Raw genomic sequence first — 23,324 nt, forward strand, 5'->3', positions numbered from 1 at the left:
ACGCTGACATGCATCAACCGACAAGCACAAATTGCTAAAGACAAGTTTTGGGACTCGTTTCGGGACGGTTGGCCCGACCGTGCCGTCGCTTGCGATACTACGATAAAAACCCGATAAGACCCGGGTTATGCGTAAAGCCAATATTATAGTATTACTTTTAACACAAAGGCACTTCTCGCCGCTATTGGCTGCCAAATTACTGACGTTATGCAATGTGCATTCATTCACTCCACACAACCCGGAAGATTTTAACTGCTGAAGCTAATAAACATATATGATGACATATATATATATATTGCGGCGACTCACATCTCGATGTCCCTCGCATTAACTATCTGTCGGGGTGTATGAGCTGGATTTGACAATGACGTTGGACGTCACGACATAACTTGATACTTAAATTAGGAAAAATCTCAAGTGAGGCCGGAAATATTTAATACAAAAGAAAAACAATGAGCAAGGAATGGTCCAAAGAGAAATATATTGTCAATGCTTCAGCTGTGCAGATCTACCCGTTTGTCAACCACTGTCAACTTCTTCCTTGCCATACCCTTGAAGGTATTCAACGGGCAATTAAAAGTTGGACCAACACGAATGCATGACACGCTTTTATGGATAACAACATCTTGTTTTTCGTTATACGACGTTTCAGAGATAATTCTTGTCCTTCATCAAGGATTTGTTTCCTGTGTATTGTGCTTGCTTGCAATGGCGGATGCTGATAAGGGGAATCTAGTATTTATAGAGCAGTTGTGAAAAGCTACGTGCCGGGGGTTAGTCGTAAATAAAGTTAACTGTATTGTCAGTTTACTTCCTTGTAGAGTTGAGTTACATGTATACTGTGTACAGTAGACTCACACCCTGTGTTTGCCGCTGTTATGTCTGTGTGTAATGTTGTTACGCTTTGGTTTTGTATTTTGACTACGTGTGAATTCGCCTCAGGATTACGACAATATGGGTAAGTGCATCTTATCATTTTGTATTTCACGACGGCAGTGTTCTAAGTCACACGCTGAAAATCGTATTTGGAATTCAAGAACACATGTATAAATATAGTGCATATCTGTGCACAGTAAATCAATCTGTTTAGTTTGTAAACCTGATTGAAAAAAAGACAAACGTTTAGCCATGTTTAGAATTTATACTTGAAGACGTTAGTGCACATCATTGGACAGTAAGTCATATACCTATATGTACTCCTCACAAAAAGAAACCCACAAGGAGAAAAGTGTGAAATAGAAGTCCGAATAATTGCCATTATTAACCTTAAGATAATTTTTTCGAATTCTGAATGGTCAATAGCCAAAGCATACGAAACCATGTAGGCGGTTTTGCCAGGATGTACGAACTGTACACCCCATCAAATCTGTCACGTCACACTCTACACCGGTTGTACGAATGACCTTGACCTTAGATGGAATGTGGCTGCCAAACCGCTGATCGCTTCGAAATTTTAGAGTTGGCGTATACAATTCTGGGTATAAATAGAGTTATACAATTGTTGCGATAATTTCTTATTTGTTTGTGCCAAAAGAAATATAAAAAAATAAATTGCTTCTATATTACACTTGTCCTTTAAAAAAAACTTAAATTCCATCATTTTTATCATAGATCCCTCTCCTTTTGACCGCCATCCCGAAACGTTTTATCATTCCAGAAAAATAAATGGTTTTTTTTATGCTAAATAAAGAGATCGACCGACCCTTGTAAATTCCGTATTTCCTCAGGTTTACGTTTGGGTGCATAACGTGAATTTGGATGTCAAAAGTCCAGAAAAGGTAGTCGGAACGAAACAAAATTTTGAAACTCAATACATCTGCATTCTGCGTGCAAGAATAAATGTTGACTGTGATGTTTTGAAACGCAAGATATGCCGCCTGAAAGCGGGAAACAGAAAGAGATCGGTAGACAGCGTGTTACCAATCCGCCCAAACCGTGACATACTGGTACTTGATAGAATAGAGCCAACGCAGGCCTCCACGCCAGTCGTGCAGTTCGACGGGTAACTAATATGATGTTTGCAGACGCGTTTACGACTCGAGATGGTTTGCTGATGGAAGCATAACACGCGGTTACCGAGGAAGTACACAGGTTTAATGATGGAAGCGTGATGTTGTGGGCTACCGTCTCCTATTATGCAAATACCAACAAAGCGTTCAAGGTTCACTGCAATTATTGTCACTTAACTAGTAGTAATACAATTAATGCTATGCACTAAAACACACCCATATGTTAATTACTGGAAAGTAAAAAGAGAAACAAAGCCAACCAAATACAAGCAGGTTCTGATTAACAAAGTCAACAAAATAAAGATGGCTGAAAACATTTCCAAGCAATGGCAAATACTTTGGTTGATGTGCTGTTTAAAAACCTGACCAATGGTGAAATCAAACGACTGAATGGAACATCAAAAGGACATAAATCTCGAGTCACCATCCAGTTCAGGGCAGCAAACTTTCGACAACAACATCAAATGATGCTCTGAAAGTGGATAAGGAATTTGCCTCTTTGGCTTCTTCTTTGGATTAATGGCTTATTTTTATAAAAAAGTCAATGTGGGGGTTCCTGAATATGAAAATGCAAAGGTTATATTTTGAACTGTTCACATGATCATTTAGACTGATTTGCTAGATTTGCTAGAACTTGTACCTTGGCCAAATTCAAACAATGAGACTTAAAGTGAACATAGAAAGCCTCGGGTAGGAGTTACTGTACTATTTGACAAACTGAGTGTTTATTCATCACTGCCATCCTCTGACAGAAATGGTAGAACCAGTGGTGGCATTTGCTGGACAAGTAGCCAAAGTGTCTAATGTGGGCTGTTCAACAACAACCAAAATCAAAACTTCCTTGCATGAATATGTTCTTGGTATTTTTAAAAATAACATACTGTCAATGTCCTTATTCACATTCACGTCTTTGTCTTCAGGATTAACGTGATAGCAACACGTACCTACTTTCGTGTGTACTCCTCTACAAGCTGTGGGTTTCTTTGGATTGGTCGATGTTCAAGATACAGGTGAGATTTTACATTCATACTTTTAATGCATACATTTTGTTTTAAATGGCACTATTTGTGTACATCTTGTATGCTACTTGTAAGTGTTGCACTGGAAGTTTCGATAATCTTCAGAGTAACTGTCCCATAATAAGATACATGTACATGTGCGTGAAATGGCCAAGACAATTAAGTAAGTATAAAGTACACCAGTACAAAACGCAAGTATGTGTTTGATCACAAAAGAACGGGTTTTACAAATATACAGCCACTGCATTGGAAAATCGTTGATCAACGTATTCTTAATGTCATATGCCCGATTTACAACAAAAGCAATTATGTATAATATTATATCCATGATGTTCTGTATGCGTATCAAATCGTACTTGCTTTGCAGTCGACAGTCACGGCTGACTTTCCAGTGCAAGCCAGGGTACAGATCAGATGATAACATAGGATGTCCACAGTGAGTTCTGTGTTCTCTTCCCCAACTCTACTGACAGACATCAACGTATTGTATTAACACTGTCTAATTCACTTTCACAGTCCCTTAGAACATACCAAACTTATAGAACTACATACTTTCAGTAGCACATGCTATAAGGTTACCGTAAAAAGAATATATCAAAACGTCAATTTGACCAAAAATCGACTTCACACATTGCATATATAGTATGCATTTGTGGGGATCGATTCCAAGGCGAGTGAATGCTCTAGTTATAAGGAAACTCCATCGAACAACGGTAGACATAGATTATCATCAATGATATCCGAGATAGTGTCAATGAACTTAATACAAAGAGTGATCATATACTCAAAGGAAAAAGTTGGTATTATTGTATTTGTGTTGTTTAACACCGCACTCAGCAATATCCCGCTTATATGACGGCGGTCTTTAAACAATCGTGTCGGGACCATACAATCTAGTGATCAGCAGCATGAGCATCAATTTGCTATAAAATGGGATATGAAGACATGAGTCTATCAAGTCGGCAACCCTAATCACTCAATTTATAATTAGTTAGACACCTCTGTCGATAAGTATGGATTGCTCTTCACAGGCAAAAGTTTAGTATCACACACAAACAAAAACAGTCTGTTCTGCGAATGACTGTTATCATATGGAAACATAAACGTTCAAGGAATGGTAGCAATCAACAGTCCATTCATCTGACATAAGCAAATGAATCACAACGCAAGAGCGCCTTCACAATAAAGTTAACCATTTCACTTGGGAATGTGTCCACCTTGTGCACTGATGTAGGCCTGGCACCTTTGCTAGACAGTGAACGATGGGCAAAACCATTACATATTCGAGGATGGATTAGACCAATTTTTGTGCAGCGTTGTTGGGAATTCAGGTGATGTAGTAAACGTCGCTCCATCTCATCGAAGACGTGTCCACTGGGTGGTAAATCAGGAAATCTTTAGGGCCTGAATAACACGTTTTCATTACATTTCTGACTCAGACAATTATTGCAAATCGGACAATGTGTTATGTTGAAATGTCTCCCCAGGGTCTTATTGTTGCACAAACAGTAAAGTGGTTATTTGCAAAATCGGTAAAATGTTTACTTGTGCGCCTGAAGACATGTATTCGGTGAAGGAGAACACGTAACCGATAGGATGAAAGAACTCCTCTCCACTCAAGTGCACTCAATGTTAAGTGCTGTCTACCCCACCAGAGACGTTGACTCCAATTGAATCGGAATTGGTCGTCAGACTGGATGTCATGGATGACAAGGACTCGTAGCTGTCGTCAAACTGTTCTCGCAGATACACCTCTGTTGCCAGGTTTGGTATAGGCTTTAATAGTTTATGTTTGGAATCCATGGCAGAAGTGTATGGTTCGAATCCATCGATCTTGACGTGGGGTCCTTGTTATTGAGGCAGACGGGGGCAGTCTTTACCTTGATTGTTTGGTTGAATACGTCGCCATACGTGCTAAATGGTGTTTTGTTGATGCTCAATCGACGAACAATGTGACGTTGCCACGTACCAGGCTAGATAATACCTATTATAGCTCAACATCTGTCAATTTCTGCAGCGCTTGAAATGTCGAACTTGTTAAAGAACGATGAATAGAGGTGTTTTCCTCACTTCAGTACTTCATAAGACTGCACTGAGGGGAAATGGTTCTGTCTGTTACTCTGGTCTTTCTAAGAGGCCCTTTTTCTCGGTGTCATGCGTCTTGCAAATTTCGTGCAGCTCGAACAAATGCTTCGTTGTGTTTGTTCGACCACTTTAACACACCTCAGGTTAAATCCAAATATTCATAACTTTTCGTAGCTTTTTCCTCTGAGTATACTTGACTACAGCGAAATAATTATTCAACTAGTCGGACTTTGGCCCTCACACAACAAAGGCAGTCCTGGTGTGCCGGCTTTTCCGGTGATACAATTAGTTGTCACAAATATATGTTATCATCATTGAACAGAACAACCTGGTCTTCCTTCATCCCGGATTGAGTCGTAACTCATCTTATACACGCTGTGACCACAGCCTCATTTACAATTTGTTCATCTGTTTATCTGATCTCTTTACTTCCTTGTTTAATACCCGTACTGTACAAGAAAATCATAAACTATTGTTCGCTCGTTGCTCTAGTTTAATCTAGACTAGGCAAACCAGTGGTTGATGTCATAGTCAACATCGCACGCCCCCTGGATAACACACAAACACGAACAAGTTGTCTCTATTAAATGTGTGGCATTCTGGTGCCTCAATATATCCAGAAATTACAACACCACACAACAAAAATGAAGCGAATGTCTCGGAAATGAAGCGAACGTTTCGAGTATGACAGTTTATTGTGTTCAATGTTGACGCGTCACATATTTGTGACAAAGCCTTTTCCTTAACAACAGACAAAAGAGGTGGTATGAGCAAACCGACTCATTTCCTGAAAACAAATTAATTTGCTAAGTCAAGATTTTAAGGGTTATGTTATATCTTTATCCATGCATACGTTTTTGTGAGTCAATAGCGTGGCTAATTAAAGTAACTCTCCGACGAATAGTCGGATGCAACTTGGTCTGATGCAATGATGCGTAAAGATTCTAAATGTTATGTCGCAATTTGATCTTGAAAATATACATTTTCATTACTTTATTTCATTTATTGGTCTATGTAATAGTGGGATATTATCCCAACCAACTGAACGGTCGGTGTTTTCATTGCTTTATTCCGTATATGCTCCCCTTTGATCTGGCCTGTGTAATCAATCAATTGCTCATTTTACCTTCTGCTTTCGATCTGGCCTTTCAGGCGTACTGGTCATCGACGTTGATCTGTGACGGATCAATCAGGGGTATTGCTCATCATATACTGATTCTTTCTCCGATCCAAATTCGATAGGCGGGAAGATTGCAAGGGCAATGGGAACTCTGTATATCGCTATTTAATTCGCATAAACATTTTGGCTAATGATTTTTCTGATGAACTTTGAAAATAACGACGTTGTTGTGACCGTCCTCTGGAATCGAGAGTGCAGGACCATCAGCAACTGCCAGAAAACAGAGGCATGTACCACAAGTCGGGACCAGATGTGTTCTGAACTCTCATGTGACGGAGTCGTTGACACGAAATTTCCTTCGCACGTCGACTGCCGAGGGACACAGAGCATATACTTACTTACCATCGTCAAACAAGAGAATCATGTACACGTATGTTGCATGTGTGTCATCTCTAGTAATGCTACGTTTTAATGCTGACAGTGCCCTGAAGAAAGAATGTGAAGTTTCTTTTTGACTCAGTATATTAAAGAATAACGCAAACATGAAACTGCCCCAACTCCGTTTCACTTGTTCCTTGTTCCATTTAAACGTGTTTCTTAAAGGAATGGCTCTGATCGTTTTCTTATAGCTATATAATTCTCTTTTTTTTAAATAGGAGTAGTAAACATGTTCCGTTTTCAGAGACCTGTTCCTGGCGTAGTGACAGTACCAGATGTTATCCAGGAACCTGCAAGGGAGAGTATGCTAGCAGCTGTTCCTGTTCAAGTGGCTTCACTGGACAACACTGCCAGACAAGTAAGTAATAACCTGATGAAGTGCGTCGGACTGTTTTGTATGTCATGACAAATTCAGTACTTCAACATTCTTCAGTACAAGTTCAAGTCTTTTCATGCCAATACTAATTTACCTTCCAGTAACAACAGAACCGACGATAAACTCCAACGTCTTTCGTTTGACCACCAGCAATGGGAACACAGCCAGGGAACCTTCCATCATCAACAGTGGCCAAATTCAGTCCACCACCTGGTCAAACATCAGGTCTCCATCCAGAATGTACTACAAGTTTACGGCAAAATACAAAATGGTACCTCCATCCAGACATGCCTTCATTGAAGACTTCCGTGTTGGAATTGTCGGCGGCTCCGCATCATTCAAACTGAAAAGACGTACGTCATCAACTACCTCTCAGAATATCATCCACATACACATTACGTAGAAGTTTGTATTTATGATCTTAATGTATTTACACGTGCACGTTGACTTGTTGAATCTTTTTTCATACAGGGCGGCGTGTTGTTTCAACCAAGGTGTCTGTCTGTGGAGGAGCCAGTCAAAGCAGCCCGGAGGCAGACCTGTTTACCTGTGAAGGAAACCGATCAGTGACGTCTGTACTAACTCTACCCTTCCAAGACAAAGACGTGTTAGTAGAGACCTAATTATAAACCAGAAAATAGCGGAGAGGCGTATAATTCGGTTTTATTGCACTTTGTAAAATGTTATGGGTGATTGATAAGGGGTCTAGATATGTTTAAATCAATCGAAATTACAAAGGCATGGAACGGTTTGGTAGTTGGGATTATAGCACAGGCTCCAAATAAAACCCTAGCAGCATAATTAAATTTGCTTCGTATAGATATTGTTCTTCCACAGTATTGTGGTTTCCTACAAGGCGAACAACGGTGGATATGTTAAAGTCCGCAACAAAGAGACAAAGAACCTTGCGACCTTCTACTACAGCGGTGCATCACAGACCCGTACATTTACTATGACCATTGACCTGGTGCTTCCCTATCACTGTACGGGTAGTTCTACCTGTGTTGGCAGCATGTTGACAGCTCCAAATGCTATCACAACAGTAGGTATTTGACAAGTTACCTGTTATGCGAACACATACACTCTCTTAAACCGTACAATGCATCTCTAAAAGTACACACCATCATTCTTGCAGTCCACATTGAACCTCCGCTGGAGTGGCTGGTCGGATACTGATGCAGGAGTCGACCACTTTGTGAGGGAAATGTATGAACTCCACGCTGTTGGGGATGTACTCAGAGATAAACGTCGGATAGACAAAAGGTCTTTTACAAGCTCCAAGGTGAATGATTATTTTCATACTTGTGACATTGGTTATTTTAAATCTGATGAAAGAATTGTGAAAGGATCTTTGATGTGCAGTATAGTAGCATATCATGCGTCAGTGACTAATCTCGTAATTTCTTAAACGTGAAGAACAATAAGAACACATCATTGACTTCTGCATAGTGAGACCTACTATTATTCTGCAAGATGTTACCTTAGTCGTTCCAGAATCTGATGACTGTTGGTTCCCACCTCAAAGTATACCGTAGTATGATTTATCCTTGTTAAAACAGAACTCCTACACTTATCTGTGACCCCGAAGTATTGTTTTAGGGTGTTAATTTTCGTTTTTGTTTGTCAGACCAGCGACAAGTTCAGAGTCTCCAAACCCGGGGTGTTTTCTGTAATCTTGTCTGTCTATGACAAGGCAGGTAATTACAGACGTACTCGACGAATTGTGGTGTACGATGGTACTTCAACTGTAACAGCTCAGGCTAATAAAAAACTACGTGTGATGACAACATCGGCCGAAGCGTCAGCGTGGCAAACGACCTCATCTGCATTGACCATAGACTGGACCAACAGATACATCAACACAGTCCACCACAACAACAAGTGGCTCCTTGGTGTGGCTTCACTGGGTGACATCAGTTCGGACTATGACGATAACGAGGGAAGCAGAGGTATAGGTGAAGTCAGAAATGTTCAAGGTATGTGGTGAACTAGAATTCAAGACATATCAATGATGTGTTCTAATGTTATATAGAATCATGCCGTGGCATAAACGTTAATGAGTGAAGCTTTCACTTCTTAAAATGCGAAACTTGATAACTGCGTGATTACATATTCGGGATTTTTCTAGGAATCACACGTTTCCGAACATCTTACAAAGTCGACCACCAAGGAGGGTCGTCCATCACCAGTCCACCAGATGATAACCTGTTCACCAGTCAAGGTTTGAATCAGTCAGAGACCATTACACACACACTAGTGGACGGGGACACTGTTCGCTTCTGGGTACGAGCCTATGACATCTTATCGGACATGACAGAGGAACATGTGACAGTCCACATCGACACATCACCTCCAGTCATGGAGAACCTTTGGCTAACGAGGAGCGGCAGTCTCAACATCAGTGTACATCGGGTAGAGGAACTTCATGACGTAATGTGAGAACGTATATAGTAGTTCTGCTATTTCGCAAGTCGGTTTTTAAAATTTCGTCTTCAATAATTTCAGCAAGATTATACACACGGGTTTATGCTGAAGGTTTTGGCATTGTGCAAAGTGAAATATACCAGAAATACAATGAGGTGAAATAGATTTATATTCATGAACATTCCGCCGTAACGTTTCCAAACACTTTATCAAGCATGTCTGTATCTGACCCTAGAATGGAGTTTGATGTGCACGATGAACACAGTGGAGTGGAAAAGGTGGAATGGAGAGTCGTAGAAAAACAACAAGACGAGGACATTGTGTTAGCTGTCCATGACATCTCTATTCAAAGCCACCTGGTATGTCACTGTTTTAAATTCGTGTCTAGAAGTTAATGGTACAATCTGTAACCAACAGAACGAACCTTGGATATCAACCAACTCTCCTCAACATTCTTATATAGAAAAACTGTATCCAAAAAGGAAGTAATTACTTTAATGTCATTATATATGCTTGATTTAATGAATGATTTCAGACTCTGGATGACTGCAACACCATGCATGATGCAAGAGATGGAAACTGTTATTGTACTCCAGCTGGCACATGTTATCATCCCCACTTCCAAGTGAAACCAGCCCTGGCAGACATAAGGGACGTCAAGCTGGCTGAAGGAAATGAATACTGGTTTCAAGTCACAGCCACAAATTATGCTAAACTCAAAAGTGAACAGAAAGTAAAGGTATACTTGACTTGTTTGTATATAACACACCCCATGTGACAATGTTAAACTAACGATTATAAACTTGAATGGAGTAACGCCTAACATAACCCCCATTCGTGATTTTGAAAAACAAGGACAAAATACCGACAGAGTTAAGAGCATTCACAAGGTAAAACACACTTAAGGATGCTATATTAATATTAAGATAACAAGTAAGCTCACGTCAATGTTTGAAGCAGACAGTTACACGTTCAACTCGGGCCGTTGACAGACAAAACTAAATAGCCACAAGTTAGCAACCAATCGGGACGATTGTACAACTGATCCTGACATACACAGAAACTATTGCATCGTACAGAGTTAAACAATTATCACTACGACAGTCTCACTAGGTACGGATTCGTCACTTGGACAGTCGCGTTAGGCTTGAAACATTTTACGCCCGATATCCTAAACCATATTGACTGATGCTAGTATAAGACATGTGTGGGCAAAAGGATTAATACAATTCGTCATACATATTGGTGTAGAAAGGCAGTGGGGACATATGTGTGAAATCCAGGTTTTGATTGTGAATTAATGTAAAATGTCGAATTAATGTGACGATGTAAAGTTCTCTGAGAACGTATTCCAGGGCTGTGTAAACATACCTTAAATGGAAATGATAGTCTGGTGAAATTGAACATTCACTGTTTAGATCCAAATGGATGCAAGCCCCCCTCAGCCAGGCTTCGTCGACGATGGTCTGTCTGGACAACCGGAAGTAGACTCTCAGAACAGTCTACAGCTCCACGCCCACTGGGAAGGATTCTTTGACAGAGAGAGTGCAATTGCCTTCTACCAGTACACGTTCGGACCAAGATGTCTTCAGGGACACGAGTTTGACCTCAACAAAACCCAAAACGTCAGTCCTTTGTTGTTTGGTAGTAAATAGTGCAGCCTTATTCATAACGTTAACATAGAAATATTTCTTAGCGGTTTAGGAAAACCGAATTTATTGCTATAATAGCATTTAAGTTTGTTTGTCAGCTGTGAGGGTCCACAACGAGTATTACTATCGTGTCCGCATTGGTCTAGCGTAATTTGGATGACATGCATAAACCAATCAGCGGTCTGACCACACGATCAGACAAGCGTTGGCTACTGAAGACCAATAATCTAACCCGGATCTCATTGTTAGATTGTGAGAATGGTTGCCGTATTCACAACGTTAACATATAAAGAATACTTTATGAATAATTCTTTTAAAATTTCATTTCCTTCAGTAGTAAGTGTAATGCTGCCACATGTCCACTCTAAGAGTACATAACGAGTATTAATTTGGTGTTAATTCTCTGATGGCAGATGGAATCAACACGCACTACTGAAGTCACATGGGCAGCACCGTCTTGTGGAACGTTTTACATAACTGTGGTCGCCTATAATGGAGCTCAGCAGAGAAGCGATGCGGTTTGTTCAGATGGAGTGGAGACGTGCAAGCCCTCTCCTATCTTCAGTAAATCAGAAGGTAAAACCACCCTGCTTTTTACAGTTCTTGTCGTCATCATGTACATCATCTTAAAGAAATGTAGCAAAGAGGGTTCGCTTGGTCCTGGCACTGAGGCTGTTTCGGTTCATCATTAGCTCAGGGCCCTTGTTCCTTCACATTGAGCCCAGATAAATGGCGGTCAAGTTGAACCTCAGGCCTTTCAGAGAAAGTGTACGCTCCATACTACTGAAGCTTTCTTCCAAAGTGTGTCACTCACAGCAAACTCTTAATTTTGTAAACAGCTTATAACTCAACGTGTACAAGGCTTAAATAGCACATAGCACAAGACTTAAATAGCACATTTCTATTGTTCAAGGGATCGTTGTAGGGAATATTCCAGTAGGGTGAGATTCTTTGGGAACCAAGTTGCATGATTGTATATGGATTTAGAACATGTTTTTCCCATTCACAACGTGTTATGGATGTCAAGGAAATAATGCAAGAGTTTTCCATCGTGTGCTCGTGAACATCGTCAAGGTAAAATTCGAAATGAAACGTGTCAGTGTGGTGTTGTACATTTCAGTCATATAAACCAGATGGAAGGTTGTCCTGAGATTGGTTAATGCTCAGTGTAACGTACTTTGATATGCGACGTCCGTCACGCCAGGAACAGCCTCGTGGAAGACAGAGCATTGTGACAACAGCTCTTAACGTTTCGGGCAGTAATTAGAAGATTACAATCCTATATCGATAGACAAATAACGTCAGCTGCGCTCAAAACCATTTCATCAGAACAACTATGTTACTAAATCGTGTCAAAGTGCTTCTCAAATTAGAGATGAGCTTCACACAGCTAAAGGTGTTACAGTGAATGGACGGACTCATCCTTCATAGGAAGTTACACAGATGTAACCTGCAAGCTCGACGTCCACGTGTTATCCCACGATTGACGGACCGTCTCCTTACTGTACTTCTTGTTGATGTCAAGAGCGACAGAGCTGGAACAGTCGTCGATGGACAAACGTTAGATTTTTGGATGAAACAAGGTTTACTTTGGACTTCTTTGACGGGCGCAAGTGCGTGTGGCCTATACAGGCTGAACGTGTTGTGTTTTTTCTCAGTAATGGTGTGGGGTGGGTTTAAGGTGACTGGCAGAAGACACGTTATTCACGGACATGTTGATCGGCTGTACTGCCGTGACAACATCACACGTGGTGCCATTTGCGCGTCGACGTTGTTCTATGTGTCAGGATAACAACGCACGAGCACACGGGACTCGTAGTTTTACTGAGTACCTCCAGCTGTAGAATATTGACAACTTACATTTCCAGCACTCAGACCTAATGACATATCTGGGATATCCGTCACCGTCAACAGCCGCCAACCACTCTCAAAGAACCTGACACTGCCCTGAAGGAATAATCGAATGGAATGAAGCAGGTTGAAATTAGATGTTTCAGTGGGATTTGCCGAGTCAAATCTTGAGATTAGCCACGGATTCTCGCGATATTAATAAGTTTGACGTGTCATTGTAAATGGCGGGGAATATAATAGGGCGCTCAGGCCGATCTGACAAAATCTATGACAATATTTATCGCATAAAAGATATTAAATATCAACGGTTTTATACACAAAGAACTAAATTAAGAACTCCCTAACATGTCTCACGATTGAATGAGACCCGCTCTTAACCATTTGGAGCATATCTGGGACATTATATATTGGTCGTCGTGTGCGACAAATGGATCCTCCTGCACATAACCTTGCCCAACTGGAAGCTGCTTTACACGAGGAATGACGTAGACTGCCCATTCAGAGGATCATGAGGCTGACAAGGGGGATGAGGAGGAGAGTGCTGGCTGACATACAGTCACATGGCGGTTACACTTGGTATTGACCTTGAATCGTGTGCGACACGCAAAATGACATTTTGAATCTTCACATTCACCACAAAATTCAACATTAAACATTCCAGGGCAATATTTGTACAGACATGGTTCTGTATGAAAATCAGTGTTGCTGTTTTCTTTAAAATGAGCAATTATCATCAGAAACCGTTTTTTATGAGTCAAAGGATCGTGGTCACCATGAGAAGTTGTATGTACGTGTTGAAAACCTATCATTGCAAAAGGGGGTGCTTAATTCCCCAATTGCGTTGATAGTGTTTTGGATGTTACAGTCTCAGAATCTAATGCATTCAATTCAGTTAACTCAACGTAGAGGTCTGCATTCATAAAAGGCTGATAAAGTTCCCACAGTATCTAAAATAATATTTTACGGACGAATTTCAAAACTTAAAAGAAGTATTTTCTTCATAATGCAAGGTGCTAAGGTATTAATGACATTATGTAGATTGAGGAGAGAGGAAACTTCATGGCAATGACAAATTCTCTAATGAAACATGAAACATATTTCGTGTTGGAATTAAGCCTGAGGTGTCTACAAGATGCACTAACGTCAATGGTGAAAAGTTTTAAACCAGGCGTGAATTTTATTATCAATATTATTCCTTTATATTATTTGAATGTTTTTAGAAACATTGGCTTTCTAGATCTTATGTACATATTTTACTCAGACGTGCTAAAATATGTTTGTTGTAAATTCAACTGTTTATATACATCATCAGTGTACTGATTGAAGTTCATAACTTTTCATAACTACATAACTTTGAATCAAAACAAATAACATCCCAACTCATACAGTGCAAGAATACTGTAGTACTATTTTTTATAATAATAACACAAATTTCTTTTATAATTTTATTTCTTTTCACCGGTACATGTTTTACAACAAATAGATAGTTCATAGTTCAATACACATATTATCTAAACAAAGTGGGTATGACATTTCAGCAGCTGACGGTTATGACTTTTACAGGAGATGTATTGTTCAGGTAAATAGGCAATGACATATTGACCAGTATTTCATGAATTTGATGTAATCACAAGTTAACGATCAGATATATCTGTCTATATGATATGTATTGGTTATATCTCTTTGATATTTGAAACGTGGTGTTCGTTTCGAGAGTTTGCATTCAAAAATGTTGAATTTTGTTGTATTTATGATCAGATTGAAATCATTTCACTTTTCTTAATTGCCAATGAGGATATATTGTTTGGTAAAACCTAGTTATATTTCTGTCTTTTCCTCGATCCAATCTTCTAGTTCTCTCCAGATATGGCTAACTTTTGTACATTCGTAAAAGAGCTTTGTTATTGATTAATGTCAATTTTGCATAAGTCACATTTGCTATTATTCGTATATTTCATTTTATATAGGAGGTCGTTTGTGGGTAGTATTCTGTAAATGATGTTGTGTTGAAACCATTGTAGTTTGCTGTTTGCATGTGTGCGGAAGGGTATATAATGTATGGTTTTCCATTCCTGTTCTGTCAGGGTACATCTGAGAATGTTCTCCCATAATACAACAATTTATTATTGACAATACCGGTCTCACCCCAGGAATGATGCGTTATGTTAAACTCATATTCGCTGCCCTGCTCGTTAAACTGTCGTCGGAATTGGGATACCTCTTTTATCAGACAGTATTTGCATTGGTGATTAATCAGGTTGGAAATTTGTTGTCATTTTGACTTTATGAATTTGTAATGTGTATATCATATCATTCTGAACACCAAGTTATAGGATTTTTAATATCGCCATATATTCCTTCAGGTAACTCAATGGTCGGGAAAAACCTTGTACTCGTGCTGTCGGCTACTGCGTCAGCTGCGGTTGCAGTTGCAGTTGCTGGCATGGTCGTTGGAGTTGTTGTCTGGAAGAGGAAACGAAGGTACTGTATTCTGTTGAAATGCCTCCAATGAAACGTTAGTGTTATCCATCAGGTGCGATTAACTGGATATCATGATCAGACACAAGATGCAAATCATTACGATGTCACTTCGTGGGGTCATCTTTTAGCTCTCTACATCTTTGCAATGTCTGCCGGTTCAATACAATGACTAACTCCCATATATGTTTAGATAGTTTATTTGTAATTCTGTGCCAAACATGGCTACTAATCTTTAGGCAATATATACTCAGCAGCAAAAACAACGTCAGTACAAATTCAAAATTAGATAGGCACTGTAATCAAATCATTACAGAAATGGATATAACAAGCGGATCAAACACATTTTTTTGTGTACAATATCTTAACACATCAATGAATAACAATTTCAATACATTACGTGAACGTTTGCAGTCCATTCAGACTCTTGACTTCAGTATCTAGTGTGACCACCACGAGAGGCAATAACTGCAGCACAGCGTCTATGCATGGAGGGCACCAATCGATTGATGAAATCCATTGGCACCTGGAACCACACTCTGATAAAGGCCTGGCGCAATAGATCGGCTCTGTTCGTCCTTGGTATGACATTATTCAGTCTCCTCTGAATTTCATCCCAAAGATGTTCAGTTGGGTTTGAAACAGGACTAAGGGCTGGCCACTGCATAATGTTGATACCCATCTGCTGTAGGGAGTCCCGTGTAGCGCTGGCAGTGTGGGCCTGGGCGTTATCCTGCTGGGAAATGTTGTTCCGGTGACGTGCGAAATGTGGTATGACGTGGGGTCTGAGAGCTTGGTCGATGTAGCGCACCGCTGTGATGCCGCCTCCTCTCCCTGGACCAAGGTTCTGGAACACCGCAGGACTCACTCTCTGGTTCAGGCCTATCCCACCCCATACCATGAGGCTTGCACCTCCCCATGAGTCTCTTTCCATAACGCATTGGTCTGAGTAACGCTGGCCACAGCATCGCCATATTCTTGTTCTGCCATCTGTAGTTGATACGCATTACCGACTCTCATCTGTGAACAGAACAGTTCTCCATTGCCTGTATCGCCAGTTTTGCTGTTGAAGGGCAAACTGTAGACGTTAACGCCGATGACGAGGGGTTAGGATATGTCCACTGCAATGGAGGTTTACTGCAATGGAGGTTCCTGCTGTTAAGACGTCGGCGTACTGTATCAGTACTGATTGTTCTTCCGTGGGTTACCACTGTCTGGCGTGCTGTTTCGGATGCCTGCATGAAGGGATTCTGTACATGCTGTCGCACAACATGGCCGTCTTGTCGTCTTGTGGTCACCCTTGGTCTGCCAATACGGCGGCGATCATCTGTGGTGTTGGTGGCCCGGAAACGTTGCTGCAGCCTGTAGTTGGTCCGAACGTTGACCTGGAAGTGATTGGCAACGGCTTGTGCAGTGTGGCCAGCTTCACATCTTCCTAGCGCCTGGTTCCTCTGGGCTGTCGCGAGTCGCAGCATCCTGATGACTTTGTAATGTGAATGTTTCAACCAGGTTTGGGGTGCATTTTATAGGGCTGGTCCTTGTGAACAGCACGTGCAGCATGAGTTGCATGAAAAACATTGAGAACACCGTACCATCTCCGAGATCAGGTTGCGTTTTTGAGACCATTTCCTGGGTTCCATTCTGAGTTTGGAAAGGAATGTCTTTGCTCAGGTAAAGTTGGAGATGTTGTGAAAAATATACAATAAAACATTAAATGAGTTTACAGTTATCCGTTTCTGCGAAGGGAAATTCCAAACTGACGTTTCCTTTGCTGCTTATTATATTTAATTCAGTAGTCATGTCAAGTTTCTGTAGTGAGGTTTTGAGTAAAATTACGGCTGAAACATCTCACCTCAGCTATTTAGTGCTACACCTGGGGCATAATGTGCCTTGATGTGCATGTATTGATGTTATTTTATCATTTACAGAGGTAACCCGGAGACTTCTGATCAAGCTGTGTACTACAACACAGGGTCATCTAAAAATGATAAACCTAAGAAGAAAAAACTGAGAGACAAAAGGATTAAACCTGAAGCGAAGGCGTATGACACGCTAGACGTAAACACACGCGAAACAGTCCCGGAGGAAGAACCATACTGTTCTATACAGACCTCTGGGTCGGACCAAACAGAAATGTATGAACCCGTGGAATGTCAGATAGAGGTTAACAGTGGCGAACCAGACCCTGTTACGTCCAACAGTACATCAGATGCCTTATATGAAGAAATCTGAAATCTAAATGAACTGTCACACACACGTGACCAAGCTATCCAGACCAAGCGATCTAGTAAAGCCAGATTTGGTGCCTTTAACCAGCCTGTCCTACATTACAGTATCTGAAACAAAGATTTACTATAATCAGTGTCCATTCATCTGTTTGATAGAATAGCAACATCTCTCTCTCTCTTCTGTCAGTATTCGGGAAGCAATTCTTCCAACATCCTCGTGTATTCCTTATTGTGAATATTTTTCGCTCTTTAAAAGCAGCAGCATTTGCACATATATATCGCAATAACGATGAAATGAGGTAGCAGGGAAATGCTTATTTGTCAAGTGTTCAAACTTAAGTACCAGGGCCCCTTTTCACAATCCTCTCATAAGCCTAAAATCTCGTAACTGTTCTCGTAGCATTTGTACTTTCCTATACTGTAAGATTGACTTAGATACTGTCGTAGCGCTACGAGAGCTTTGTGAAACGGGGCCCAGGTGTAAGTTCTGAGGCCAAGATTTAAATTGTGCAACATTTTTGCGCATATTTTGACATACGTAGCCCGTACTGTCAACAGCAAAATAGTTTTGTTGTTGTTGAAGCTGTTCACTTGAGGTCATTAACATACTTGGAACACCGCACTCAGCAATATCCCAGCTATATCGCGGCGGTCTGTAGTTAATCGAGTGTGGACAAGACAATCCAGTGAACAAAGGCGTGGGCATCGATCTCCGATGACATGATTGTGTCAACCAAGTCAGCAAGTCTGACCTCCCGACCCCAACAGCCGCCTCTTACGACAAGCATGGGTTACTGAAGACCAATTCTAACCCAGATCTTCGCGGGTCTCATTAAAATTTACTTTCTTGTGATAATAACAAATGATATGATAAATAACCCATCCTTATTTTGATGTCATGGAAACAGGATACTAAATAGAAATGAAATGTTTTTACAGATATGGCACTATTGACTTTGAAGTGAGAACATATAATTATATTATAAATACATGCGTCTATAAATTAAACGTTTCTAACCATATATATTTGTATTTGGTAAATTATGATTATTCACTCATGCTTTCTGCTTCGTTTCACTGCTGTTTCATGTCTATTAACCAAAATACGAATAGCTCCATGCTTTAATACCATTGTGAAAGTGAGATATTCTGACTTCTATTGCATAAAATGCAAATCACAGCTCTGAAATTCTTCAATTGCTAAAATCTCTACCTAAATACACAGTAAATTATGATGGGACACGATATTTACCCTCTCATCACTCGTTTCTTATATTGTTATATTTCTTTATTGTCATATTGTCATCTTATCTGTCAGTTGTCACAGCCCATTGCTATGTTTCCATAAAACATATTTGGCCTCTTTCCCGTCAGCTCCATTAGTTTGCTTGTTTTGTTTCTTTGAGAAAATAAAAGCTGTTCTGAACTATATTTGTATTCTGAATATTAAATATTTAGTTCCAGTCATGGGGGGCGGTGGGGTAGCTTCAATTGCTAAAATCTATAAATAAGTTTACAATTAACTATGGGGCGACACAATATGTTCCCTCTCCTCAGAAGTCGTCGTCCTCAGAACGTTGCCAAACTCAACAGTCCAGCATTTGTGTTCTGTGACACCCTGTGTGACAGTTTTATGAAATTTATATAATCAGGGTGTAGGATGAACAACATTTCCATATTATCCTTGTTTGTACAACTGTGATTTGTTTTTGCGTTATCCTGTGTAGAACACGGCCCGATTGCTCAAAGGAACCATAACGCTGCGATGGTCGTAGCCCCCGTACTCTAACAGACACAGGATAGTCGTAGCACTAAGATCGCTTTGTGCAAGTGGGCCCAGGAAAATATTGATGACATGAAATACATATATACACGACAAACATGCAAACTAATTCCTTCATTTCGAAAGGTCGCTTTGTTTTCTAGTAGTGTTATCAAAGTTTAAGGAATATGCTTAAATCACGTTGTCTAATGTTATTTATTCATGACTGCTTGTCAATCCCAATCTTACCCAGTCCTTCACAGACGATCTCGAAGGAGTTCAGATTTCCCATGGAGGCGACTCTTGTCATCGACTTTTCACACAAAGACATGTACACAAAGAAAGTGTTTAATGTTCACTGGACATCATTTGAGGCAACTCTTCACGTGAACGGTGAGGAATTCATTTTTTGAGAAGCAAGATAAACTAGAAAACAGAAAGTTCCCAAGCGCAAGATGTGGTGTATTGTACCAATTTGCTACACTGTGAATTCCTTACACTTCCTGTACTGATTTTTCCATCACAAGGGATAAATATTTCAGTGTCAAAAGCATAAAGGATCTTTTCATAGTATTAATTATAATTTAATAATTGTGTTTTGAAAAGAAACAGAATGTCAGAAAATATTTGAATAATATGTTTTGCAAATAGATCGATGACATTTTAAAATTGGTAAATTAAATTAGTAACTACGATTGTTAGTGCCTGTGAAAAAAGGGGTTAAAGTGTTTGAAAATCAGTGTCCTTCTGAGAGGATATGTAAGTCCCCAAACGATTAAGGTATATGTATCTTACCACGTTTTTAATCGCAGAACAGGTGTTCTTTCATTTATGGCTAGAATCGTCTAAATTGCTAACAGCTGAAGGGATAGTGTAAATCCAGCTAGGGACCCTGCAGGGAGCAAATGTACTGTTAGTCCCCATATAATGATGATCTACCTTCAGTTGTTGGCAATCTATAGCTGTTTTATATTGTGATGTCTTCTATGGTTGAAAAGATTTAGATTGTCATACTAGTTTTATATCTATAACTGTGAACGTCTAGTTATTGTACTGTCCTTTGCTGACAGGGTTTTAATATTTTACTTTATTTGTTAAGAATCTATAACTTGTTTTTGTCACGATATGACTGAAATACTGCCGATGTGACTTAAAATCTTAACTCACTCACTCACTCACTTGTAAATCAACTATAAATTACAGGAACACCTAATTGTATGGTGACTCAATATTCAACTCTGATTCTGTACCCATAACAAATGATATATACCAGAGTTGTTGGTTCAAATCTCATTGTCCCCGATTCCGCTAATTCACATCATTGATGTGTTAAATGATGCCAGTCATAGTACCAGTGCACATATGATGTCGATAACACAAAAGTGATGGTAATATATCCACCTCTACCAAAGATGTGTTAGGACAGAAAGAAGCAGCAGAAAATACAATCAGACCGCGACAAACGCACTCACAGTTCATAATATTTAATATTGCTACCCTGCTTGAAAACATACGAAATAAACCTATTCATAACATTTAAAATACAAAACAGGAACAACGGTCATAAATAAAGCCATCTTCAGTTGGCATTTGGATATTCAATACTAAAGACAACGATCTAGGTTGTGTAGAAACTACCCTGAATGGATATGTCATATCTTTTATCAAGTTTAGAAGTTCGATTGTAAACTATGTGAAAACGTCTGAATATTTAATGTTGCTGGAAGGAAGAGAAAAGACTTTCGGATGTCAAACCGTGTCATGTTTTAAACCATAGCTTAAACAGTAGACTATTTTCATCAGCAGGCCAAGCGTCACTTCTGACACAGGTGAGTTAAAAGTCCTCAAAAACGCCCTTCGTCATTCAAATTCTACCATTTGTCTCCTCTCGAATTCATTCCCCATGTTGTGTTTCTTACATCAATCATGTCGCTGGCGAAAATATATGCCAACGTCCATATTGTCGCCAACGTCATGTATGCAGTGGTTCGTTCTTCTATGTATATGATAGATTTGTAGATGACCCAAATATTGTTAAAGCGAACATGATAAGAAAGATTATTTTCGTTGTCCCTTCATTTACCCTCAGCTTTCGGATATAAGGTGCTATTGTTCCTTCTATAAGAATGGATATAGTATTGAAACTGAGGAAATACAAATTTTAATGATTTTAATCTTCTTAAACAATCTGAAACCAATAAAGTTTGACTATATGAACAGAGTAGTGTGGTTATATACCTCTGATACTCTAGCTTACAGCTGGTGATAGACAGCTGTTTGAACATTTCTGTTATTGTTTATGATGTGTTTTATATTATATTAATAATGTTAATAATGCTTGCCGCAACTGTTGTGTTAGTGAGTAGGAGACCGAGACAGATAGACGGACTGACCGACTTGCATTTCGAGAAAAAACAAACTGAAGTTAGAACGTTTGCAAACTGCCACTTTGTTGTACCTCAACGAGGCTGAACATGTATTTCCTTTATATTGTTTGATGCTTTGCCTTGGCTCTAAGTAGAAAACCGATTCTAACGCCCTTTAACCGCACGTTGATCAAGTTGAATATTCGTAGGAGATATGCTTGGTTGTGTTAGATACATCTATTCCATTTCAATGTCATATATGTTCTCGCCACGATATGGCTGAAATATTGCGGAGGGGCGTTAAATGATAACTCACTCACTCGCTCACTGTTAGATATACAATGCTCCGTAAATGACGCTACCTGTCAATTTTCAACGTTCATTGTTCCTGATTAAACTGTTCAAAAAACGACTTTGGAAAAAACTATGTATAGCAAGAGTGGTGACATGTATGTATGATTGGTTGGTTGGTTTGTTGTTCAACGTCAAACTCAGCAATATTCCTGCTATATCGCGGCGGTCTGTAAACAATTTAGTCTCGACCAGACAATTCAGTGATCAACAGAATGAGCATCGATCTACCCAGTTGGAATACGGTGACACCTGCCAACCAAGTCAGCGAGCCTGACCACCCGATCCCGTTAGTCGCCTCTTACAACAAGCATGGGTTGCTGAAGATCAATTCTAACCCGGACCTTTGCGGGCCATATATGTATGGAGTTTCGTGAAGCTAGGTTGTGTGGCTTTTTAGATACATTCTCCGGGAAATATATGATTACAGACGGCCGGCCGAATGGACAGACTGACAGGTTGAAATACTGACGACAATATATTCCCCGTTGTTATATTCAAAGGAATAAAAGTCAACTTGCCCAGGTTTTGTATAACTGTAACAGTGATCATCGTGATCAACGTCAATATCATCATCAACAGCATCGTCGTCTCCCGGTTTTGGGGTCTGACGAATACCGGTAATATGTAGTTAACCTCGGCGACAATATGTGCCGTAAACGTTGGCATACATTGTTCCTGGCGATATGTGTGATATACGATATTGTTCCTGTCAATATAAGCCGTACGAGCGTCTAGTATCCATATTTCTAATGACTGCCCTACCTTTTTCAGACATCTGCGTATACCTTTCGATGACATGGCGTATTGGTGTGATATTGTAGTGTTGTGCCTTCATGTAGCTGCTTCCGTCGCAAGGGTGGACCTGCAGCAGTATGCGAGACAACCATTCGGTCCAGCAATGTGTGACTTGCTCTGTGGGCAGACTGTTGGATGTTCAGCCTTCTCTTTCTCAGCATCCCATCTGACCTGCCAGATAAAGAGTACGACTATACCTCATCACGATACACAACTTCATGAAGTTACTTCAACAAAGGTTAGTTCTAAAACGTTCAAGCCACTCCCGCCGTTTAATCATCCCTTAATGACACTTCACCCTCCTACTAAATTGCCCCTCCATCTCCTCTCCCTTTCTCATTTCCTCCCCCTTCCCTTGCCTTCCTTC

At 40.0% G+C, this 23,324-nt stretch overlaps 2 protein-coding genes across 2 annotated transcripts in view; one reads left to right on the forward strand and one right to left on the reverse strand.

Annotated features, from left to right (window-relative positions):
• Nucleotides 1–23,324, reverse strand: part of LOC124288742 (phosphoribosylformylglycinamidine synthase-like) — a 198,754-nt gene that overhangs the window by 87,126 nt on the left and 88,304 nt on the right.
• LOC124288762 lies at nt 790–19,109 on the forward strand. Its single transcript, XM_046725294.1, has 17 exons — nt 790–958; nt 2,930–3,019; nt 3,396–3,464; nt 3,933–3,934; nt 6,916–7,029; nt 7,149–7,400; nt 7,519–7,654; nt 7,885–8,089; nt 8,183–8,329; nt 8,675–9,023; nt 9,176–9,482; nt 9,707–9,830; nt 10,007–10,210; nt 10,890–11,096; nt 11,537–11,699; nt 15,338–15,455; nt 17,381–19,109. The coding sequence occupies exons 1-17, from the start codon at nt 879–881 to the stop codon at nt 17,682–17,684; spliced, it is 2,871 nt and encodes a 956-aa protein (XP_046581250.1). The 5' UTR covers nt 790–878; the 3' UTR covers nt 17,685–19,109.

This window comes from Haliotis rubra, unplaced genomic scaffold, assembly GCF_003918875.1.
Source record: "Haliotis rubra isolate DU_JTF1 unplaced genomic scaffold, ASM391887v1 Scf423, whole genome shotgun sequence".
Lineage (NCBI taxonomy): Eukaryota > Metazoa > Mollusca > Gastropoda > Lepetellida > Haliotidae > Haliotis > Haliotis rubra.